Source organism: Enhydra lutris, unplaced genomic scaffold (assembly GCF_002288905.1).
Source record: "Enhydra lutris kenyoni isolate GAN:26980312 unplaced genomic scaffold, ASM228890v2 scaffoldscaffold4, whole genome shotgun sequence".
In the NCBI taxonomy this organism is placed as follows: domain Eukaryota; kingdom Metazoa; phylum Chordata; class Mammalia; order Carnivora; family Mustelidae; genus Enhydra; species Enhydra lutris.
In genome coordinates, this window is record NW_019154088.1 from 37,477,727 (window position 1) to 37,504,375 (window position 26,649).

The 26,649-nt window shown below is 35.9% G+C and overlaps 1 protein-coding gene across 1 annotated transcript in view; it reads right to left on the bottom strand.

Annotated features, from left to right (window-relative positions):
• Positions 1–2,213: 2,213 nt before the first annotated feature.
• The window catches only part of LOC111158321 (F-box protein 33), a 29,829-nt gene continuing 5,393 nt past the window's right edge, over positions 2,214–26,649 (bottom strand). The window contains exons 2-4 of the mRNA XM_022520299.1: positions 7,020–7,130; positions 5,815–6,500; positions 2,214–4,242 (exon numbers count right to left, since the gene is read on the bottom strand). Coding sequence (XP_022376007.1) covers positions 3,971–4,242; positions 5,815–6,500; positions 7,020–7,130 — 1,069 coding nt within the window. The 3' untranslated portion in view covers positions 2,214–3,970. The remainder of the gene's footprint in view (positions 4,243–5,814; positions 6,501–7,019; positions 7,131–26,649) is intronic.

The following is a 26,649-nucleotide window of genomic DNA, read 5'->3' on the forward strand; positions in this document are numbered from 1 at the left end:
GCAGGAGGAGGGCACCCTGCAGGCTTCTAACTACTTTCACAGAAATCAGGTATTTCTGTCTGTTGGTGACTGATGTGTGCTCTGAGTGGTGGCTAAACTAGCAGCAGGGTTATGTGGGGGAGCTTCATCATGATTTTGAAATACCTTAATGAAAAATCACTTGAATTTGAAATTAATTCACATTATAAGAAATCTCAACATTACATTTACCATTTTGTTCAGAGATGTTAACTTTTTTTAACTTTAAAAAAAGAGCACAAGCAAGGGGAGAGACAGGCAGAGGGAGAAGCAGGCTCCCCACAGAGCAGGGAGCCCGACATGGGACTTGATCCCAGGACCCTGATAGCATGACCTGAGCTGAAGTCAGATGCTTTACCAACAAAAACCACGCAGGCGGCGCTAGAGTTATTAAACATTTTTTTTTTTTGAAGACTTCTTAAGTATAATTTCAGCAGCATAAATTTTTGAATGGCTGTGAAAAAATTTAAAAATCATCACCTATTTGTGGGGTGTTTCTCTTGGTGGCAATGTTAAAAATTTGAAGAGGTTATCAGTTAAAGCTGACAAGATTTTATTTGAAAGTTCTATATAAATTTAGTATTTCCCCCAATTCTCTGCATTTTGTCTCATCAATTATATAATAAACAAAACAATGACTTTTCTCCCTGCACAGTTTTTTTCCAGTTTATACCAGTGTGCTGTACAATATTTTCAGTATATGTCAGAGGATGGAAAAGGTTGGGAAGCCTTGATATAGATGATGCAGTTTGACGGTTGTATATTATTCATCCCTGCTTGTGTGTTACTCCATTAGGACCACTTTATGTTACTGGCTTCATAAAGGTCCCATCCGATGCATGCCATAAGGCCCTAGCAAGTTAGTTTCTGAATCTGTGTTTAGCCATAAGCACACTGTCTTGTCTGTCCTTCCCAAGACCCACCCAACTGACTCTCTATCTTCTTTATTCCTAGAGTGGTGGGGGAAACGGGAAAGCAGTTTTAGCTATGTAAATCTCATGTAGTTTAGTGAGCTATGTATTGAAAATGTTTTATTTAATACATTTCTTCAAAGATGATCTTATGTATGTCTCTGAGCCGTTGGGCCAACAGTTAAAACTTTTAGAGAAGAATCAGAGTTTTAGATAATCAAGTCCAATCTCTCATTTTATAGATGAGGAAACTGAATCTAAATAGAGTTTTAGATAATCAAGTCCAATTCCTCATTTTACAGATGACTCTAATGCTAAAGCTCTGTAGCATTAGAGTCAGAGCTTAGAGTGTAACAGATGCCGAGCCTCCCAGTTTAGTGCTTTACTATACCAACCGTCATTTGTATACTATTCACATATATTAATAGGCTTTCTTTTTTCATACATTTTGGGTACTATTTTTGTGTTTTACATAATAAACACGTTGATTCACCCCAAAGAGTTAGATATGCCTAGGAAACAAGGAAGCTGATGAATACCAGATTATTCCAAGGTGAGGAGGCAGTGTCTGGAAGAAGAGTCAGTGTCTGCAATGATTAGGGAAAGACAGATGAAGGAAAAGAGCCATTTTCTATCTTATTGATAGCTGTTTGTCTCAACAAACAAGAATAGAGATTACAAAGCCAAACTAAAGCAATATAGGATTTTATGAACTATTTAATACTGGCATACCAAAGTATTTTTGCATCCAGTATAGGAATTGTATAAAGTTCTTATAGCCTATAAATTATGTTTTACTATATCAATAATGTTCTAAATGCATAATACACTTGAGTTTTGTGATAACCAGTCTATTGTTTGCTTTTAAGCTTGTATTTTGCCAAAGTTAGTTAAAAAAATTAAAACCCTTCAAACTATTTAAACTGAGACTTTTTTGAAAAAAAATTTATTTGAGAGAGAGAGAAAGTGAGTGAACAGGGGGAGGAAGGGCATAGGGAGAGGGAGAGAGAATCTCAAGCAGACTCCCTGCTGAACATGGAGCCCAATTTGGGGCTCGTTCCCAGGACTGTGAGATTATGACCTCAGCTGAAATCGAGTCAGATGCTTAACTGACTGTACCACCCAGGTGCCCCTAACCTAGGACCTTTTATGAAATGTTCCCAAATTTAAGCTTTGCTGCACCAGACTAAAATAGTAGCTAACATGATTATAAAGGATTATTACAGTTTAACGCTAAAAGTTTTCATGCTTTATATACAATAAAACATATTACAATGGTCACTTTTTAATGCTTTATTCATTGATTAAAAGAATATACATTTAACATAAACCATACAACATCAGTCATCAGGTCAAACATTCAGCTGGTTTCCTTACAGTTTCTGTCAGGATTTATTTTATCTGATCACATTTGTAAGATAAAATCTCACCACATCTGGCATTTACACACACTGTGCCAGTGGATTCACACTACTGATGTACATATAAAATCCTCATGGTATGTGCTCACTGGAGACAAAACAGTGCACACCTGTCAAAAGGTCATTTTAATATAAGATGGTAAAACCATTTGTAAAATACATATAAACTTTTTCCATAAATAGAATCATATCTGGACATCTGTTGCATAAATTGTGTTTCCAAAGCTTACAATAGAGCAGCCAGGTCTCAGCACTGCTGGGCACCCACGTTGGCTACTTACTTTATTATTGCAGACTGTCCTTTAACATTAAATGCACAACATTCGTACCACTTAAAACTGGGGTCAGGTGGAAGTCTCACAGAGACCACGTCTGTACCGCGGTTGCCCTGAAACAGTTAAGTCGGCTTTTAAAGCCTCTCAGATATAACAAGGTTTTAAAACATACTTCATGGAATGTTCTTCATGTATCATAGCAGCTCATACCTGTGATAGAACAAGCTTTCAGTTCTTCCTTTCTTTCCTTTACATTCACTATTCACAGTGAAACAGGTGCATGGTTTTTTTTTCTTTTTTTTGTTTTGTTTTTTCAGAGTTCTGAGGTTGCTGACTGAGCCACAGCACAGCTGTGTACCACAGGTCGAAATTCGACCTTAAATATTACAATCTAGCAGTATCTGGCTGGCCAGAGTGGGCCGGCCCCTGCCAGCATGTGGGCACTTCTTCAGTTAAGTCTATTCTTTGGCAGCTGACACGCGCGCTGACAGAGAAAAATCCAGTGACTCGTTGCTAGGGATTTCACGACTAATGTTTGTTTGCAAGCATGTGTGTTTACGGCTCTGTTTTTTGATTTTCTTTTAAGGAGGTTTTACCCTGGAATACAGTTTCTTCCTCCACTATTTGAAATCTGGGCTAAAAAGCTAACTTGAATGTATAATGTAATTGATGAATAAAATTATGTCACATACAGCTTAAAAAAAAGTCTAACAGTTTGAGTATTCATGTTTATGTAAATGCATTTTTTAAAAAAAGGATTAAGCAGTATTCTAACCTAATACACAAAATTCATAATGGTAATTGGTGATATCAACTATTATATATGTAATAAAAGTCTTGGCTTCTCTGTTAAAGATCACTCATTTGGGATCATACTATCCTCCCTTCTTCCATTTCAAAAAAAAATTAATGAAATGCTATAAAGCATGAATGCAGTGCATTGCATACAAATCCACCAGGCTATGGATATATATCTTTATATGTATAAAAATATTTTGGCTCCTGAGCTCTGAACTCTGACACACAAAGAATAAAAACATCAAAAGGCAGAGTAACTCAGTGAAAAATAAAGTTAGCCAGCAACCTCAGACAACCTTCGGTTGTATATCCTTAAGGTTTGATAACAAGTCCATTAACCGTGAAAGCCCTAAACATTGTCACTTTGAACTTCTAAACCAATACCCGACTACGTTCTTTGATCAAGAAGTAGAATATACGTATATAATTCTATAAAGCTAATACTGATTAAACACAGCACAAAGGGATTAATTCACACTACTGAAAAAAAACATAATAGGACCCTACTTGCATATGTAACCACAGGAATTGTACATTTAAAAAAAAGCTAAATGTCTTCGCTGAAGCTTTGCATCTCTCTGTAAAAATGACGATTCGGTTCAGTGAAGACACTGAGTGATTCGATGTCCATGACCGCATGCCAAGGTTGACCCAGACCCAGGGATACCTGCTCAATAAGGTTATGCACTGGATCCACATCCTGGTCGGCCAGTTCACCTTGGTCAAAATCAATGCTTTCTTCAGTGACTTCAAGTACTTTTAGGTCAGAGCCACGAAGACGAGCAATGGCAATGAGGTTGTGCGCCCACACTGTGTAACCTTCAAAATAAATAAAAGACAAGCACTGTCATTTCCTTGTAATTTATTTTTTCTATTTGATAAGTTAGGCTTTTCCACAAACTTGTATCTCACTGACCACTTTGGTCCTTTTCCTTTAAAAATATACCGAGATTGAAAAAGGAAGTATGATTGTTTAGTTCCAAAAAAAAAAAACAAAAAAACAAAAAAAACCCCACTAAGTTTGATATTGTTTCCAACAACATCACTGTGGCTGGTGAATTGGTAGATGCTGTAATGCTATTCCGATATCAGTACATTTAGTAAGACTGAAGACATGTAAAGTAAAACTTTACAGCTTTGGATAGTGCTGTATCATAAAAAAACAAACTTTTATTTCATATATATGTATCCATTAACAGTACATGGAAAACATTTTTAGTGAGTAAAAAATCCTCTCCTATGATGCTTCACAGCCTGAAGTTAAGAAGCAAAACTTTAAACTGTTAATTGCCAATAGAAAATATGTAAAGTATTGAAGAGTCATGGATAAACTTTGGGAAGGAATAAAGGGGAATGGGTATAGGAGCTTTAGCTGTAACTAACATTTTATTTCGTATTTCTTGTAAGAAAAAAAGAGCTTAGATTGGCTGAAATTAATCTTTAATATATAGTGTTGAGTAATCGTATAACAAGATGAAATGCATTTCTCTGCTGCTATCTCTGATGACTGGCCAAATTAAAAAGCAAAACTTGAAGAGCAAGACACATACTTTCCTGCACTAATGCAGGCTAAAAGATATTTAAAAAATAAGGAAACACAACTAATAGTCCATTTTGTATGCTGTAAATGTCTTACATGTTCCAGAAAAGGAAGTAAAATGTTCTTCTGGCAGAATAGCAACTCTCTCTAAATGAGGATAGTTAATATTAAGATGAAAGGCACCAGTAAGAAAAAGGCATATACCCAATCAATGGAATCATCATTTAAAAAAATATACAAATTAATATGTTGATATCTAGAATCTAGAAGATGAGGCAGCAAGCAAGAAATCATACTTTCTCTTCCTTCTGTATTATGTTTTTAAGAGATCTTGTGGTAAGAGGAAGAAATGTATCTACTGCAAGTAGATATGTAACTTTTCTTGGATAAATTAATTTCAAATGCCACTCTCATGAAATACCATCAACCCCATGGTGGAAGAAAAAAGCAACACGGAAGCTGGAACAAAACACTTAGAGTGGAAATATGACCTTCTACTTGTTAGTGGTGTATCTTATAAGTTAAAAAGTATAAAAGCCGGGGTGCCTGGGTGGCTCAGTGGGTTAAAGCCTCTGCCTTTGGCTCAGGTCATGATCCCAGGGTCCTGGGATCGAGCCCCGCATCGGGCTCTCTGCTCAGTGGGGAGCCTGCTTCCTCCTCTCTCTCTGCCTGCCTCTCTGCCTACTTGTGATCTCTGTCTGTCCAATAAATAAATAAAATTTTTTTTTTAAAAAGTATAAAAGCCTGCATTTCAACTTGTTAGAAGATTACTCAACACTACAAATGTCAGTGCTTTTTGCTGGTTTAAGATGTTTTAGATATAAATAACAAACTGAACAAAAATCACCTACCGTGAATTGCCAGAAGAGAGAGCTTTGTGCACCTCCATGCTAATAAAACCAATGGATCTTCATTTCGGTTGTCACTAAGATCTGGAAAACCAGACGTGTCAATCACATCATTCATTAGTATAAAATGAGTGAGGAACTTATCATACTGCCTGGATATAAGATCAACAATAGCTCCTGAAACACAAGTGATGTAGCTGTCAAAATGAATCCTCTCTAGTGGTATACTGGGTTTCAGAATCTTTAGCATATCTTCACTCTTGATATCAAAGGCCATTATGTAGACCCGAAGGCTGGTGCTCTTTCGTGACAAGGCTTTCCAATGCTCATCATTTGGCATGTTGTCCAGAGACTTGTGCATCACGGAAACATTGTGGACCAGGAGAGATAGTCGCTGCAAAGGCACATGGTTGCTATCAGTTAAGACTCTTGCCATCTCAGCTGTAAAGTCACAAAAATCCAGGGCAAGTGAGCGCAGATTCACAAATCGCTCCAGTTCGACTGTGGTGATAAGGGTGCTGTTACCAGGAATATTGTTGTCTAGCAAGCTCAGGTGCTCCATGGTGTTGGCAATAGAGTTTGAGAGAGATGACAGTGATGTTGGGGTTACTAGTTCCAGCATAAACCCACAGGACAGCCATTTCAGTTGCCTACTATTACTCAGTATTTCTTCAAAAAGCTGCTGAATTCTGTATGGAAAACACATGCCACAATGATCCTGTTAACATTTAGTGCTAATCTTTTAACACTTAATTCTGAAACTGGGCAATGAAATGGCATGCAATGTTGAGATCCATTTTCTCTCAATCCAACCCACAAGTAACATTATCATAAATACTACTAAAATTCACATAAAAATATAATGAATAAACTGTATTAAACATCCAAAAATAAGTTCTTCAACCAACAAAAACAGCATTTTTGTACCAGTATGGTAGAAAAGAGTGATGATATACAATTTATGTTACAATGAAGGCAAGGAGAGAAGTAACACTGTTAAATAGCAATAATTACCCAGCAAAGTCTTTGATCTATCTTAAAGATGTATGATGTGGAATAGGATATTTCATAGTTAAAACACTTTCAGTTTATAGAACACATTTTTGGGGAAAAATATCATTACTCTCCTGACTGTATCTTACAATTTCTCAAAAAAACCCTAAAATTATTATTAATATAAGCCCTCTTCCACTAGCCATATAACTTACTGTTTAATTTTTTTGCCATCAGGATCCACTTTGCTGAGGTATGTATTTGACAAACTTCCTTGCTGTTGTAGAACACTTATGTCTCCAAAAAGGCTAAACTTCTGGAGGTTCCTACAAAAAAAAGCAATTTAAAATGACTGTCTAATATATACAAATATGAATATTAAAAATAGAAATGTATAAGGGATATTTATAAAAGTTTCCACTTTATAACTCATTTAAAATCCAATTAAGTACTTTCAGATTGCTTTTTACATACAATGAAAAGCAACATAAAACAGGAGAAGTAGTAAAAGCTTTACAGAATGAGTACTGAGGTTTTACACTAAGCTGTATGCTCAGTTCAGAAACTCAGTATTTCAATGACCATGGAAAGACGTTCATGCATTGTTTTCCTGATTTTATTTAGTCGTCTGTGTTCTCTTGCATGTAACTGAGCTTCTTTTGAGATGATTACTTTGAATGATTTGGCAGGCAATTCATAGATCTCTATTTTCTTGGGGTTGGTTACTAGAGCTTTATTAGTTTCCTTTGGTGGGTCCATGTGTGCCTGATTTTCAATGATCTTTGTAGCTTTGAACTGATGTTTATATTTGGAGGAACAAATACCTCTTCGAGTTTTTATAGATAGGTTTCTGCTGCTAACGATCTCCTCCTACTGGGTCTCCAGACTGATGAGATCACCTCTAGGTGACTGAGGCCGGGTCACATGGCTGCTGCTGGGCCTCCACTGGGGTCTATGGTTTGTGGACCTCATTACCATTCACCTGGGCAGGCGTGGATCCTGTCTGGTCTCCTGGTGGAAAGGATTGCCTCTGAGTCCTTGGTCAGTAGGGCTGGTGCTGGGACAATGTCATTAGGTCCGTGGACAGCTGGCCTATTACTAGGTGTGTGGGCAGGAGTGGTTTTTGTCAGATCCCTGGGAAGGCCACTGTTCTGCTACTGGGTGGATCCCAGGAAGGACAGGAGTGCCCAGGATTGCAGCTGAGAGGGGCTAGAACTGAGTGTCAGGCTTGTTTCAGGGTCCAGAGCTGGGCCCAGATTCTGCAGGTCTGTCTCCAGGGGCACTGACAGATATGCCAACTGCTGGGTTTCTAGGTGAGACTGCCCTAGAACATGGCTGAGTGGGGATGGAGGTGGTTCACAGGGCTGCTTCAGGATCCATTTAGACCAATGTTAATGGGTCTGCCCTGGGGTACAAACAGGTATCTCCCAAAGGTTCCTAGGCAGGTAGAAATGCTCCTGGATCATAGCTGTACACAAACTTGAGTATTGCCTTGATTAAAAATCCTTAAGAGATCACACCCTATTGGCTCCAAGAAAAAGGCAAATGGCTAGCTTGGTACAATGAGATCCTTCAAAATGTGGTTCAAAAAAAGTTATACTGGGTACTTACTATTTTTTAATTAATACTTTATTTTTATTTATTTGACAGAGAGAACACAAGCAGGGCGAGTGGGAGAGGGAGAAGAAGGATCCCTGCTGAGCAGAGAGCCCGATGCGGGGCCCGATCCCAGGACCCTGAGATCATGACCCAAGCCCAACGGAGACGCTTAACCAACTGAGCCACCAAGGCACCCTTACTTACTATTTTTTAAATGTAATATTATTCCCTCTCAGGTCTGTCTGGTAAGCCACTATTGAGCCTTCTATCCTGAATGCCACCTACTCTATTAAAGCCTTTTCTGAGTCAATTCTTTCAGCCTCTGTGGATTTAGCCATCCCATGGGACTTTGTAAAATGCTTTTTTCCCCTTTGTTTGTTTTCTTTTCTTTTTTTAGATTTATGTATTTGACAGAGAGAGACACAGAGAAAGAGGAAACACAAGCAGGGGGAGTGGGAGAGGGAAAAGCAGGCTTCCCACCAAGGAGAGAATGCGATGTGGGCCTAGATCCCAGGACCCTGGGATCATGACCTGAGCCGAAGGCAGACACTTAGTGACTGAGGCACCCAGGCACCTTGTAAAATGCTTTTATTAAACTAATATGCTTTACTGTGATTTCTTACCTTTCTCATATATATATATATATATAAACAGGGTAAACTCCTGTTTCTTATAAGAATCTGGCAATACTTTGTGGCACAAGATATGTGTTCAATGAGTATTTTTTAAACAAATGAATACTTTGAGAAGGTAATTTCAAGAGTTACCTAGATAGAAATTGTAATCAAGACCATAATTAAATGAGAATAATGGGACATAGATACATAAGGGGAGGTGGGCCTGGGATAGATTTTGGAAAGATAATCACATCATGTGGAACATTATTTTAAGGGTAATGTTTTCAATCAATTTTAAAAAAATAACACAGTTATCTTCTGGATAGATCTTCTATGCAAAGGGAAATTAAAGATGAGTTTATGATATTGACAGCTATTCCAAGTAATTATGTCCTCCAATACTTTGTTTTTCCTATTAGGAGTTTTTTTATGAAACAGAGAACCAAATCTGCCTTAAAGGGAAAAAAAGACTAAGTAAAAGGTTAGCACCTCAAAGGGCTCAGAATCACTTCTTCATAGATTTCCACAGACTAGTAAGACGATAAATAACAGGTGAGCAGAAAATATTTCACTAAATTTACTACCAAGATACTACCATAAAAGTATTTAAATTTATTATTTATGAAAAGATATTGATAAAAAATTTTCACATATAAAAAGACTTTTTAAGGGACCCATGATAGATGGGAACCAACCTGAATTATTATTATCATAGTAGTAATAGTCTTCCTGTCATATTCTAAATCTGCATCATTCAATATAGGAAATATAGCTACTAATACTTGGGTAGTCAGAACTGAGATGTGTTCTCAGTATAAAAAATTATTTGGAATACAGTATAAAATATAAAATCTCATTAAATTTTTTATATTGGTTATATAATATTTGGATATATTGGGTTAAATATAGTAAGACTAATTTCATAATTTCTTTTTAATTTTTTAATGTGACTACTAGAAAAATTTAAATTACATGTGTAATCTATATTATATTTTTATTGGACAGTACTGCTCTAAAGACTATAATGTGCATATTCTAGTTTTCTGGTTAGTTTCATTTAAAAACATATTGTCATCAGCAGAAATATAATTAAGGGTATACAGCTAATACTACTGCTCTTATGGTTAAAATATTTAATAGAAGGTCCACACCATTTTTCAGCTTTCTTTCTTTCTAACTCTAAGACCAATGACTAGTTTTTAACTATAAAAAAAGTAGGAGTTGACTTAAGAAAATGTTATCCATAATTAAGCAAAAATCCTATAACTCCAAACACATCGTGGTTATACTGCTAATATATGTTACAGATATAAAGTAGACATAGTCAAACCCACGGTCTTCCCCCATTTCTCCCATTAACTCAAATACAAACCAAAGCCAACAACCTGAAAAAAAAGTACAAATAATCAAGAGGACAACCATTTTAAATGAATAGAGCATATAAACCACCTTTCTCCACCTGTGATGTCATTTCTTTCTATTTACTGTAACTCATTTCTTTTGAAGACATCATATTTAATCCCCACTGTTTCTATCTCAGACCTAGAAAAATGCAGACTGCCAGCTATGACTGATTCAAAACCAAGTCCTCCCCTAGGAGGAAGGAATCTTCATTTTCTCATTCTCTTGAGAGAAATAGGAATGGAAAAACATACGGGCAGGGGAAATGAAATTAACCATGGATTATATATTTCCTCTAAATGGCGAGTTTTCTCCACATATTTACTATAGTTAGGCCCTCAGAATTTAAGATGACTATGCTGGTGCTTTTTTTGTTTAGTTTTGTTTTGTTTTTAAATTTTCCCAAACATTTCAAACTACATCACTGACATCAAGTTCTGGGTAACTCTTTTTTTCCTGCATTGTGCTGTCTCTGCTACAGTGGAGGGAGATTATCCACATTCTCCAAGACATCTATCCTCTCTTTTGTCTTCTAATCTCTTCTTTTTTCTACTCCTTCAATCCATTTAGTCCCCAGACTTCCTTAAGTGTAATATCAAAGACTTCTACTTATCAAGGTGCCACAATGGAACAGAGTTCATTTAATGAACTGTGATTTTAATTTTGCTGAACTACATGTGGTAAATAAAATGCACCTATCTCCTAGTCATGCAATACTAAAGTCCTCATAAATTAAAAAAACAAAAGCAGAAGAATGGTCTTTCACAATCATGGCTAATAGCCAAGACTATTAACAAAAAGTTTTGACATTTTGACAATTCTTGGCATAATGGTGATGATATCTTCATTATAGCTATTAGCATTTAAAATTAAAAGTAGAGTTTAATAAGATATTGCCCCAATTAATTTCACAGCTGGTACTTAGATTTACTGAATCTAGAATATAAAAGTTTTCTCTATCTCAGCTTTCCTTTCCAATTGTGACTAAGATATTCTTGCAATGTCATTTTCTTAAGCACTTAAATTTTATTGACAAGCAGCACTGAATTTCCTCAGGTACCCAGCAATTTAAAATTCCTTATCATTCAGACCACAACTCCGTGCTTCCGTATGTAATCAAATAATTAGATAATATTACCCGAAAATGAACTTGACAATTCCACAATTGTATATGAAAGATTTTATCCATTCATTTTAAGTCCCGTATCACACTTATCCCTTCCCAGCCCAATAGCTTTCCCTAGCTGGAATCTATTTACCAAATAATGCTCATTGTGAAGCTCATAGTATTAAGTAATGATGCTCAAAAATGTTAAATATTACATTTGCTTGGGTCATATATTTAAGTATTTATAATTCTTTTTTTCATATACTATCCACACTGGTCTGAATGAAATACTTAGTGTCACTTATTGAGACAATCAACATAAACCACATTATAATCAGCAAGAATAATGTTATCCAAATTTTTAAAGGGTTGGTCAGGAGAAATAAAAGTAGTGTTGATAGAGCACTAAGTGAGAAATCAAGTGTCCAAAATGCAAAAAATCCACTGACTGGAGTTTTCTTATGTGTGAAATAAGAGTTTTTAAGTTATTTAAAAAGACAAAATCCTATTACATTAGCAACACCTAATTCTTCTAAACATGGTGATACTTTAGTCATATTTGAAATCTTGCCCACAAAAGTAGGTAAAAGAAGAAGAAAAATTAAGTACATTTATGTTAGAACAAATACCTAATTTATTTTGAACCTAAAGTGCTGAGTGTTTGTCAATTTTGTTTGTAAGTTTTCAAATTCCAATAAAAGGACTTTTCTATCAGAAATGCCACTTTTCAATCAACCCATGTCACAGTTATCAATCACCACCACCACAACAAAAATGTTCAGCTTAAGGAAATATTAAAGGAAAAAGGTACAAAACCACACATGGATTATTATTCCAGTTTTGCAAAAGATACATCATGTTTGCCGGTGATCATCTCTGGTGAATTTTTTATTTTTCTTGTATTTTTCAAATATCCTATTTTACAAACAAATATTACTTGGAAATTCACAAAAGAAATGTATTTATCTGAGTATAGGTGACACACAGTGTTACATTAGTTTCAGGTGTACAACTTAGTGATTTGACCAGTTTATACATTATGCTATGTTTACCACAGTATAGCTACCATCTGTCCCATTACATCACTATTAAAATATCATTGACTATATTCCTTATGCTCTACTTTTTATCCTTGTGACTTACTAATTCCATAAATGTAAACTTGTATCTCTCTCTCCCCTTTACCCATTTTGTCCAAGCCCCTTTGGCAACCATCTGTATTTACAGTTCTGATTTTGCTTTTTGTTTCTTCATAGACTTCTTTTAGATTCCATTTATGAGTAGAATCATATGATATTTGTTTTTCTCAGTCTGACTTATTTCACTTAGCATAATATCCCTAGGTTCATCCATGTTGTCTCAAACGGTATGATCTCCTCCTTTTTTATGGCTGTGTAATACTTCACTGTATACACACACACACACACACACACACACACACACACACACACCCCACATTTTCCTTATCCATTTGTTTATTGCTGGACACTTCTGTTGCCTCAAATTCTTGGCTATTGTAAATAATGCTGAAATAAACAAAGGGGAATGAATAGAAAAAAAATATCTTCCTAAGGTAAACACCCAACAGTGGAATTATTTGATCATATGATATTTGTTTTTTAGTATTTTGAGGAACCTCCACACGGTATTCCACAGTGGCTGTACCAATTTACATTCCCATCAATTGTGCAAGAGGATTCCTTCTTCTCCACATCCTCACCAACACTTATCATTCTTGTCTTGATTTTAGCCATTCTTACAGGTATGAGGTAATATCTCATTGCAGTTCTGATTTGCATTTCCCTAATGATTAGTGATGTTGAACATCTTTTTATGTGTCTGTTGGCTATCTGTATGTCTTTGGAAAAATCTCTATTCAGGTCCTCTGCCCATTTTTTAATTGGATTTTTTTTGTGTGTGTGTGTGTGTGCTGAGTTTTATTAAGTTCTTTATATATTTTGGATATTAACCCCTTATCAGATATATCATTTAGAAATACCTTCTCCCATTCAGTAGGTTGTCTTTTTGTTTTCTTGATGGCTTCCCTAGCCGTGCAATAGCTTTTTATTTTGATGTAGTCCCAAAAGTTTATTTTTGCCTTTATTCCCTTGCCTTAGGAGACACATCTAGAAAAACGTTGCTATGGCTAATGTCAGAGAAATTACTGCTTGTGTTCTCTTCTAGGATTTTTATGGTTTCAGGTCTCACATTTAGGTCTTTTAATTCATTTTGAGTTTATTTTTGTGAATGGTGTAAGAAAGTAGTCCAGTTTCATTCTTTTGCATGTAGATGACCAGTTTTCCCAACATTGCTTGTTGAAAAGACTACCTTTTTCCCATTGGATATTCTTTCCTGCTTTCCTAAAGGTTAACTGAGCATATAATTGTGGGTTTATTTATGGGTTTTTCATGGGTATCTATTTTTGTGCCAGTACCATACTGTTTTAATTACTACAGCTTTGTATTATAACTTAAATCTGGAATTGTGATACCTCCAGCTTTGTTATTCTTTCTCAGGACTGCTTTGGCTATTCAGGGTCTTTTGTGGTTTGATACAGATTTTGGTATTATTCTAGTTCTGGGAAACTGGTGTTTTGATAGGGGTTGCATTAACTTTGTAGATTGTTTTGGGGTAAAAACATATTGACATTCTTCTAATCCATGAGCTTGGAGTATCTTTCCACTTCTTTGAGACATTTTCAATTTCTTTCATCACTGTTTTATAGTTTTTAGAGTAGGTCTTTCACCTCTTTGGTTAATTCCTATGTATTTTATTCTTTCTGGTGCAACTATAAATGGTGCTGTTTTTAAAAAAATTTCTCTGTCTGCAACTTCATTGTTAGTATATAGAAATCCTAATTAATACCAATTTTGGGGTATTAACTTTTATATCCTGCCACTTTACTCAATTCATTTAGTACTTCTAGTAGTTTTTTGATGGAATCTTCAGGATTTTCTATGCATAGTATCATGTTGCTTGCAAGTACTGACAGTTTAATTTGTTCTTTACCAATATGGATGCCTCATTTCCTTTTTTTTCTGATTGCTGTGGCTAGGATTTTTAGTACTATGTTGGAGAAAGCAGTGAGAGTGGACACCCTTTATCTTGTTCCTGACCTTGGAGGGAAAGCTCTCAGTTTTTCACCACTGAGGATGATGTTAGCTAGGGCTTTTCATATATGGCCTTAATTATGTTGAGGTATGTTCCCTCTAACATTGTTTTGTTGAAAGTTTTTTTTTTTTTTAAATCATGAATGGACGTTGAATCTTGTCAAATGTCTTTTTCTACTGAAATGACCATATGACTTTTATCCTTCATTCTATGATGTGGTTTATCATGGTGATTGATTGTGAATACTGAACCATTTTTGTATCCTGAGAATAAATCTCACCTGATTGTGCTGAATGATCTTTTTAACGTATCATTATATGCAGTTTGCTAACATTTTGCTGAGAATATCTGCACCTAGGTTTGTCAGGGATACTGGGCTATAGTTTTCTTTTTCTGTGGTGTCTGTACAGGTTTGGTATTAGAGTAATGCTGGCTTTATAGAATATATTTAGAAGTTTTCCTTTTATTTATTTATTTTTTTGGAACTACTTTGAGAATAGGTATTAACTCTTTTTAAAATGTCTGGTAGAATTTGTCTGTGAATCCATGTGGTATTAGACTTTTATTCTTTGGTTGTTTTTGAAGACTGATTAAATTTCATTATTTGTGATCAGTCTGCTCAGATTTTTTATTTCTTTCTGGTTCAGTATTGGAAGATTATGTTTCTAGGAATTTATCCATTTCTTTCAGGTTGTCTGGTTTGCTGGCATATAATTGTTTATAGTATTCACTTATAATCTTTTATATTTCTGTTATATGAGTTGTTACTTTTCCTCTCTCATTTCTTTATTTTAATTTTTCTCTTATTTTTGATTTTATTTATTTGGGTCTTTTCTCTTTGTTTCTTAATGAATCTGGTTAGGGGTCTGTCAATCTGGTTTATTTTTTCAAAGAACCAGCTCTTGGTTTCATTGAGTTTTTTCTTTCCTTTTTTTTTTTTTTTTTTTTTTTTGAAGTCTCTATGCCATTTACATCTGCTCTGACCTTTATTATTTCCTTTTCCTTTCTTCTATTCACCTTGGGTTTTGTTCGCCTCTTTCTAGTTCCTTTAGGTGTAAGATTGATCTTTTGAGTTTTTTCTTGTTTCTTATTTCTTAGGCCTGTATTGCTACAGAACTGCTTTTGATGTGTCTCAAAGATTTTGGATCATTGTGTTTTCATCTTCATTTGTAATCATGTATTTTTTTGATTTCTTCTTTGATTGTTTCATTGACCCATTGGTTGTTTAGTCTTCATGTGTTTGTGGTTTTTCCTGTTTTTTTTTTTTTTCCTTGTGATTCATTTCTAGGTTTATACTGATGTGTTGGAAAAGAGGTATGGTATGATATCAATTTTCTTAAATTTATTGAGACTTGTTTTATGGCCCAATATGTGATCTATTCTTGAGAATGTTCCATTTGCACTTGAAAAGAATGTGTACTCTGTTGTTTTTGGATGGAATGTTCTGTATATATTTGTTATGTCCAGCTGGTCCAACATGTCATCCAAAGACCTTACTTCCTTAGGGGTGCCTGGGTGGTGCAGTTGGTTAAGTGTTCAATTCTTGGTTTCAGCTCAGGTCATGATCTCAGGGTTGTAAGATCAAACTCCATATAAGATGAGATGAAATCTGTGCTCAGCTCAAAGTCTGCTTGACATTCTCTTTTCCTTTCCCTCTGCCCCTCCCACTCAGGCACACTCTCTATAATAAATACATAAAATCTTTAAAACAAAACAAAAACAAAGATATTTCCTAATTTTTTTGTCTGAATGATCCATCCATTGATGTAAGTAGAGTATAAATGTTCTCTAACTACTGTTACTGTATCACATCGATTTCTCTCTTTACGTCCATTAGTATTTGCTTTATGTATATAGGTGCTCCAGTATCAGGTGCACAGATATTTATAGTTGTTAAAGATTCTTGATGGATTGATTCCTTCATTACTATGTAATGCCCTTCTTTGTTTCTTACCACAATCTTTATTTTAAAGTCTGTTTTGGAAGTGCCTGGGTGGCTCAGTGGGTTAAAGCCTCTGCCTTCGGCTCAGGTCATGATCCCAGGGTCTTGGGATTGAGCCCCAGGGATCGAGCCTCTCTGCTCAGCGGGGAGACTGCTTCTTCTTTCTGCCTGCCTCTCTGCCTACCTGTGATCTCTGTCAAATAAATAAATAAAATCTTAAAAAAAAGAAGTCTGTTTTGTCTGACATAAGTGTTGCTACTCCAGCTTTTTTACACTTTATTTACACAGTCAATGTTTTCCATCCCTTCACTTTTATTTAGTCTTTAGGCATCATTAGGTCTGAGGTGAGTCTCTTGTAGGTAGCATATAGATAGGTCTTTTGTTCGTTTGTTTGTTTTTTAATCCATTCCACTACTCTATGTCCCTGGATTGGAGCATTTGGGCCATTTATATTTAAAGTAATTACTGATAGGTATGTACTTATTGCCACTTAAAAACTTTGTTTATTGGCCGTTTTTGTAGTTCTTCTTTGTTCTTCTCTTGCTCTCTTTCTTTTCTTTTTTTTTTTAAAGAATTTATTTATTTATTTTTCTTAAAAAGAAAAAAAAAAAGATTTTTCCCCTTCTTTTCTCTTTTTACTCCCTTCTCCACTTTTATGTATATATTGTCATATTTTGTGTGTTTTTATTCATTTTTCCTATGTTTAATTATGGCCATTTCTTTTCCACTTAAAGAAGTCACTTTAATATTTCTTGCAAGGCTGGTTTAGTTGTGATAAATTCCTTTATCTTTTCTTTTCTGGGAAACTATTTCTCCTTCAAATATGAATGCTAATCTTGCTAGGTAGAGTATTCTTGGTTGAAGGTTTTTCTTTTTAGCACTTGCCACTCTCTTCTGGCTTGCAAAGTTTCTGCTGAAAAATCAGCTGGTATTCTTACAGGTTGTCCTTTCTAGGTAACTTTGTGTTTCTCTCTAGCGGGTTTTTAGATTCTCTCTTTATCTTTTTTTTAAATTTATTTGATAGACAGTGATCACAAGCAGGCAGAGAGACAGGCAGAGAGAGGAAGGGAAGCAGGCTCCTCGCTGAGCAGAGAGCCAGATGTGGGGCTCGATCCCAGGACCCTGGGATCATGACCTGAGCCGAAGGCAGAGGCTTTAACCCACTGAGCCACCCAGGCACCCCTCTCTATCTTTAACCTTTGACTTTTTAATTATTATGTGCTGTGGTGTGGAACTCCTTGGGTTCATCTTGTTTGGAACTCTGCTTCTTGGACTTGGATGTCTATTTCTCTCCCTAGGTTAGGAAAGTTTTCAGATACTGTTTCTTCAAATATGTTTTTCTACACCTTTCTCTCTCTTCTTCCTCTGCGATCCCTATAATGTGAACATTCGTTGACTTGATTTTGTGTAAGAGATCTATCGATCCTCGTTTCAAAAATTTTTTTAATTAAAAAAAAATTTTTTTTCCCTCTTTTTTGATGTTTGGCTTGTGTGCTTTCTATTATCCTGTCTTCCAGATTGCTGATATTTTCTTCTGCAACCTCTAAATTACTGTTGATTCCCTCTGGGGGAAGGGGGAACACTGACAACACAATGGCAGCTTTCAAATATATTGTGTTGAAATAGGATTATAGATAATATAGTGAAGCCAAGAAAACTGCATATAGCCTCCAGGTGACTCACCATTGTTTCAGATGATAAAAATGGGACTGAAAAGAATATTTGGCAATAACACTAGAATAGAATATACTGAACCATAACAATAAACAGATGCCTCATTTTGAGGCCATGAGATAATACCAGTAACAAGGGAATTGTGCCTAAATCCTTTCACTTAAATATGAAATCTGTGACCTACTTTTTCAAGTGAACTAAAGAAATAAACAGGGTTCTTTCCTGCACAATGTCCATAACATGTACTTGCTCAAAAGGTATGTAATAAAAACATACTGGGAAAACATTACAGTTGGTTATAAAGTTTTCTGTCATCTCAATTCTTCAAATTAGTTTAGCTCTGTTCCTAAGGTAATATTAATAGAATACAACCTACTTACTATTACTAGTCCCTTTGCAACACACCTTAGCTCTTTTTCTTTTAAGATTTTTTGTTTATTTGAGAGAAAGAGAGGGAAAGAGGGCATATATGAGTATGTGTATGAGTTGGGGAGGGGCAGGGAAGATGGAGAAGCAGACTCCCCACTGAGCAGGAAGCATGATGCAGGGTTTGATCCCAGGACCCTGGAATTATAACCTGAGCTGAAGGCAAATGCTTAACTAACTAAACCACCCAGGTGCCTCTGAAACACACCTTACATATGTTGTGAAAGCACAAAATCATAAACAATGTTTGATAATCAATCTCCTGAACCATGTAATAGGCCATACTACTGCCAAAAGAGAATTAATTTCTTCAACCTCATTGCATTCTTCTTTAATCCTATTTCAAAAAGCCATCAGTTTTAGATCTAGAGCTGTCAGATTATTAAGTACTTACAACTTAGAAACTCAGCCTATAGACTGCTCTCCTAGTCTTTGTTCATTCAAATATTAAAATATGTATTATGTGTCAATGATGTGAAAAGTTATGGCAGTTAAGCTCCCAGAGTCCATGGGTTTAGTCTCTTGGCATAGAAATAAAGGTTTTAAAAGGACTCATTTAAAAAAAAATAGATAAGAAGGAATTATTAATAACTCTGTTAATGTATATTAATAGCACTGTGTTTATATAAAAAAAGTACATAATTTTCAGAGCTTTATACTGAAGTATATAGTATAAAATGATTCTGGTATCTTGGATTTGTTTTAAAATACTTCAGTAAAGATAAAATAACGCACATGTGACAAATTCCTTAAATTACTGAATCTGGGTTGTCCATTTTAACTATTTTTTGTGTGTGTTAGAAAATTTCATTAAACAAATAAGAAAACCAGGCAGTCATTTCTCTGTATAACTGGCAAGTTAACTTAACTATTCTGTGGTTCAGTTTTAGCATCTGTAAAATAGCAATAATAATGTTACTTACCCTTATGGTTAATACTGCTGTTTCTCTGGGAAAACTAGTTTAGCATTTTAGGAATTGTTAAGAACACATCTACTTAGCTCTCTGCAGTGCTGGCAATATGCCTGGACCTTACCCAGCCCCATGACTCTTGTGGTGATGCTAACTGGAGTTTGGTATCAGAAGGGTGATGGGCTTGAAAAGGTGGGTCTGAGCCATGGAAGATCAAAGTCTCTTGCCTCAGGTGACTACCTTTCTTTTTAGCCTTGAATCAAGACTGTCCTTTTGAGGTTTCTAAGAGTGAGAGTCTGAGTCTTTTTTGAAGTAACTAGCAACACCTAAATAAAAGGTAGCTCAATTCTGCCCTTGTTTCTTCCCCTATTCCTTGTCCACTGAAGAGATGTAATAGAAGAGTACACATGATGAATGTCTGGGTAGGAAAACAGATTTATCCGGGCTTACAGTTACAAGTGATGAGACCAATGATATGCAGCAAAGAATCCTTGTGCAGAGTACTACTTGCTTCTTCCTTTCCACTTAGTCCCACCATTTTGAGGCTGTTTAATTCATATGTGGGCCAGACTGAAGCATATTCAAAGAAGTAAAGGGTTTATATGAAGCAGGAAGTGAAGGAGAAAAGAGTGAAAGGAAAATTCCAAGTGTCTGCAGAAAGGAAGACCAGGAAGTTTCTGGGGCTATTTAACAAACTGATCCAAATTTACATAAGGCCTATGTGAACAGGGCACTGTGTGAAAGTACTTTGTGATACAAAGCACTAAATAGCAAAGATAAGCCATGTTTTCAGAAAACAAACTGTTCAAACCCTAGTTATTTTCTTTTTTAAAAAAAGTATAAATCGGGGCTCCTGTGTGGCCCATTTGGTTAAGCAGCTGCCTTCGGCTCAGGTCATGATCCCAGGGTCCTGGGATACAGCCCTGCATTGGGCTCCTTGCTCAGCGGAGAGCCTGCTTCTTCTTCTCCCTCTACCTACCTCTCTGCTTACTTGTGCGCTCTCTCTCTGTCGAATAAATAAATAAAATCTTAAAAAAAAAGTATAAATCTTTAGCACAAAAGGAAAACAAAATGAATAGAAATAGCCAATGGAAAAAATACTTTTAGACATATTTAGGGAGTAGTTAAAAGGGCACTGTAATACCAGTTAAATAATTATGTCTAATTTTTTATACTTACATTCTAGTTCTAGAAGGTCTCCAGATAAAAATACAGAATCAGACTACTCATCACTTTCATTGCTCCCATACTGGTCAACAGCAACATCATCCCTTGCCTGGATTGCTGCAAAGGCCTCCTGACCCAGCCTGTTGCTTCTTCCCTTGTCCTACAACTATTCCCTACAAACTATTCCCAACACAGCATCTGGAATGTTCCTTTTTTTTTAATCCTCTGAGTACAGTTGACATACAATGTTACGTTAGTTCCCAGTGTACAAAATAGATTCAACTTCCCTATACATCATGCTATGCTCGCCGCAAGTGTAGCTACCATCTACCACCACACAATGCTATTGCAGTATCACTGAATATATTCCCTATGCTGTGCCTATTATTATGACTTATTCGTTTCATAACTGGAAGCCTGTATCTCCTATTCCCCTTTACCCATTTTGCCCATCCTTCCATCCTCCTTCCCTCTGGAAACCATCAGTTTGTTGTGTTAGAATGTTCCTTTTGCAATATTAGAAACTGTCACTCCTTGGTTCAAAACTTTTTCATGGCTCCTCATCTCACTCACAGTAAAAGTCAAAGTCCTTACAACTGATTACTACTTCATCTTCCCCTTTATGTGGTAGGCAGTGTTCTATAACCCAAGGCATTTCCTGCTATTTTACTTAAGCATGCCCCTGGTCAAAGTCCCATAGTAGAGCTGCTACTTACTCTAGGAATCACTTTCCAGAGAGACACATAAGGCCGCTCCCTCCCTTATTTTTCTCAAACTGATTGTGTGCACTGATCTTTTCAACAATAGCTTTGATATACATATAATTTTCATAGACATATTTAAGTTGTGTGTTTTGTAGCATGTATACTGTAAATATGTATATTAAAATTCCACTAAAAAGAGTTATCTTTTTGCTTTTTAGCATAAAAATTCCCCTGTGAATTAAACAACCATCACAACTTTTAGTAGCCTTTTATAAAAACCTAAACACATATAAGCATACCTCTGAGACTTTCTGGGTCTTGTTCTAGATCACCACAATAAAGCAAATATTATAATAAAGCCAAGTCAAAATGAAGTTTTTGGTTTCCCAGTCAGTGCATATGCAAGTTAGTTTTACACTATATTGTAGTCTGTCAAGTGTACAATAGCATCACATCTAAGTGTACATAGCTCAATTAAAATATACTTTATTGCTAAAAACCCATCAACTGAGCATTTATCTTTTTATTTTATTTTTTTTAAATTGGTGGAGGGTCTTACCTCCATGTTGATGGCTGCTGACTGATCAGGATTGTGGTTGCTGAAAGATGGGGTGGATTTGGCAGTTTCTTAAAATAAGAAAATAAAGTTTGCCACATCAATTGACTCTTCCTTTTACAAATTATTTTTCTGTAGCATGCAAGGCTGTTTGGTAGCATTTTAGCTATAATGGAGTCAATCCTCTCAAACCAGCCTGCTGCTTTATCAACTAAGTTTATGTAATATTCCAAATCCTTTGTTGTCATTTCAATAATCATCACAGCATCTTCACCAGAAATAGATTCCATTTCAAGAAACTCCTCTCTTTGCCCATTGGTAAGAAGCACCTCCTCATTCATTAAAGTTTTATCACGAGACTGCAGTGATTCAGTCACATATTCAGGCTCCACTTCTATTTCTAGTTCTTTTGCTATTTTTCCACCACCTCTGCAGTTACTACTGAAATCCTGAACCCCTTAAAATCATCCACTGAAATCCTGAACCCCTTAAAATCATCCAGGAGGATTGGAATCTTCTTCCAAACTCCTCTGGTGTTGGTATTTTGACTTTTTCAAGTGAATTATGACTGTTCTTAATGACTTCTAGAATGGTGATTCTTTTCCAGAAAGTTTTCAATTTACTTTGCCCACATTATCAGAGGAATCATGATTTATGACAGCGATAGTCTTATAATATGTATTCTTCAATAATAATACTTAGAAGTCAAAATTGCTCTTTGATCCATGGGCTACAGAATGGATATTGTGCTAGCAGTCATGAAAACAACATTGATTTTATTGTACAGCTCCATTAGAGCTCTTGGGTGAAAAGGTGCATTGTCATAAGCTACAATATTTTAAAAGGATTTTTTTTTTTCTGAGCAATAGGTCTAAACAGTGGGCTCAAAATATTCAAAATATTACCATGCTATAAACAGATGTGCTGTCATCCAGGCTTTGTTGTTTCATTTATAGAGCACACGCAGAGTAGATTTAACCTAATTCTTAAGGGCCCTATGATTTTGGGAATGGTCAATGAACACTGTTTTCTTTCTCTCTTTTTTCTTTTTTTTTTTTTCAAGATTTATTTATTTGACACAGAAAGAGACAGCGGGAGAGGGAATACAAGCAGGGGGAGGGAGAAGCAGGCTTCCCCCCAAGCAGGGAGCCCAACGCAGGGCTTGATCCCAGGACCCTGGAATCATGACCCAAGCTAAAGGCAGACACCCAACGACTGAGCCACCCAGGCACCCCTGAGCAGTTTTCAACTTAGAGTCACCAGTTGCATTAGCTCTTAATAAGAGAGTCCACCTGTCTTCTGTAGCTTTGAAGTGAAGCACTGATTTCTCCTCCCTAGCTTTGAAAGTCCTAGATAGTATCTTTTTCCAACAGTAGGCTGTTTTGTCTATATTGAAAATCTTTTGCTTAGTTCAGCCATCTTCATTAATTATCTTAGCTAGATCTTCTGGATATTTTGCTACTGCTTCTGCATCAGCAACTGCTGCTTCACCATGTATCTTGATGTTATGGAGACAATTTCTTTCCTTAAACCTCATGAACCAACTTCTGCTAACTTCAAACTTTTTTTCTGTAGCTTTCTCACCTCTTTCAGCCTTCAAAGAACTGAAGAGAGTTAGGGCCTTGCTCTGGATTAGGCTTTGGCTTAATGGAATGTTGTGGCTGGTTTGATCTTCTATCCAGACCATTAAAACTTTCTCCATATTAGCAATAAGGCTGTTCCAGTTATCATTTGTGTGTTTTCTGGGGTAGCACTTTTTAATTTAATTTAATTTTATTTTTTGAGAGAGAGAGAGAGAGAGAATGAGCTAAGGGAGAGGTGGAAGCAGACTCCCCACTGAGCAGAGAGGCCGACTCTGGAGCTTGATCCCAGGACCCCTGGACCATGACCTAAGCTAAAGGGAACTGCTTAACTGACTGAGCCACCAGGTTCCCAGCAATTTTAATTTCCTTTGAGAACATTTCTTTTGCATTCACAGCTTGCTATTTGGCACAAGGGGTCTAGCTTTCGGCCTGTCTTGGCCTTTGACATGCCTTCCTCACTAAGGTTCATCATTTTTAGCTTCTGATTTAAAGTGAGAGATGTGTGACTCTTCCTGTTACTTGAGACCATTTCAAAGTTATTAACTGTCCTAATTTCAATATTGTTGTTTCTCAGAGATTAAGAGAGGCCTGAGGAGAAGGAAAGAAATGAAGGAATGGCTGGTCATTGGAGCAGTCAGAACACAACACTTACTGATTAAATTTCTTATCCTATGTGGAAATGGTTTGTGGCACCCCAAAATAATTACAGTAGTAACATCAAAGATCACTGGCTGCAGATCACCATAACAAATCTAATAATAATGAAAACGTTTAAAATACTGTGGGAATTACCAAAATATGAGACACAATACAGAGATACAAAGTGAGCAAGTACTGTCGGAAAAACGGTGTTGACAGACTTGCTCGATGCAGGGTTGCCACAAAACGTTAATTCGCAAATAGAGCACAATAAAACAAAGTATGCCTGTGGTATTCATTGGGTTAGTTTGGTAGTTCTTTGAAAAAATACCAACCACCTATGAACCTAAGAAATATGCTTTAAGTTCTAACTACAGAAGGCTAAAGACCTTTCATCTTTTTCTGGGATTCTGCTGGACTATTTAGTAGAACTGGAACCCAAAAGTTCGGTATCTTGGTCATAATGACCTTGTTCTCTCTTTTGTGGTTCAGAATTGGGGAACTTTATCTGTGGCAGTAACTCTGGCATGTTTCCTTATATTTCAGATGACCCCAAATTATTTCTTTGATGTAATAAGTAGTATCAGGGGAAAAATGCAAAACATAGACATCCTGAACTAATAATACAGCCAAGTCTAATTACCTATGGAAAAGTACATACACGAAAACTTGGTACTTCAAAAGAATGTTCCTAAAAAGGTTAAAACCTTTCCCAGTACTGTAAAGAAGCTCATAAAATGTAACGTTTTCACTTTCTAAGCTGAGAAAAGCTAAAATAATCTACATCATTGCAAGAAATTCTTTCAGGTAAATTCTATTCTCAGTCCATGTTCAATACCAAGTGTGTCTACATCTATGTAACACTTTTGATAACATATTTACTCTCACAAATGCTAATGAATTACCACAGCCAAATGAAACAAATAAAAACAAACACTTTACAGAAATATTGTCCAATAGAACTCTGTGCCATGACAGCAATACTCTGTTCCATGCTGTTTATTAACAGAAGCCACTAGCCACATTCGGCTATTAAGTACTTGAAATGTGGCTAGTGTGACTAACATCTTTAATTTTATTTAAGAAATTAAAAATTCAAAAACTATGCATGACTAGTGGCTACCAAACTGTACAGCAGATTTTTTGGGATCAGAAATAAGTCATCAGCTTCTCATAGTATTCCTTTTTAGTTTTATTAGGATCTGGTAACTAAAAGCAATCTCCTAGCATTTGGTTTACAATTCACTTACTTAATTACCTTCTAAGAAACACCATTATCCTCTCCAATCCCAGAGATTACACAAAAAAATTTAAATAAGACTGACATTTAAGATTTTTATTGAACATGCTTAACATTACTAATGGCAAGAAAACTGAGGGATTCTTATGGAGTAATGAGAAAAAATATTTGATTTTCCCTTTTCTCTACATCTAAGCAGCAAGTCCTCTTGTCTCTACTTCCAAAATATATTCTGAATCTATCCACTTTTCTTCATCTCCACTGTTTCCATCATACTCTAAGCTACCATCATCTCTGTCTAGATTATTGAAAGCTTCCCAAATTTCCCTGTGTCCTCTGTTCTTCCCTTATAATTCATTTTTTTACACAGCAACCACAATGAGTGTCTTAAAATGCAAATTAAATTACTCTCGCCCTTAAATATTTTTCAGTGATTTCTTTTATTCTTAGAATATAGCTTAAACATTATTCCATAAGCCCACGTAACTAATCCCATTCCTTCCTCCTTCTACATTTCAGAAAGCATCATGACACCCCTCCCACTTTCATTCTCATGGTCCTGCCATACCTTCTTTCCTACTGCTCCAACAGGGCAAAAATTTGTCTGGCCCAAGGCCTTGGTGCTTAGTGTTTTGTTTTGTTTTCCTGCTTAAAATGCTCTTTGCCCAGATCTTTAGGTGGGTGACTTGTATCATTCACATTGCAGTTCAAGTGTCCTTCTCATACATGTTTTCCCTTGCTACTCTAATGTTGCCACCCAGTCACTATTACATAGTCCTCTTTTATTTCACAACTGAAATAATCTTTCTTTCATTTATTTACTTGTTTCTTTCCTTCCCCTCTAGAATGCTGACTCCATGAGAATGGGAAGTTTCTCTTCACTGTTTGGCAGATAGTAGGCTCTTAATATTTGGAGGAAAAAAAACAGATTTTTTTTTTAATAACTGTCATTTTAGGCCCTAAGTAAATCAATCAAGTTGGGTGAGCTCTTTCAAGGCTGCCTTAGAACTAGCATAGTAAAATGGAAATAATTTAATAACTTCACTCAAAAGCTACTTCACAGCTTCATTTAACACAGAAAAAATAACATTTTACTTTACCAATCTTTTGCTGAGTTTTATTTCATATTCTCCATCTATCAGTTCTCAGTCATTGTAAGAATGTACC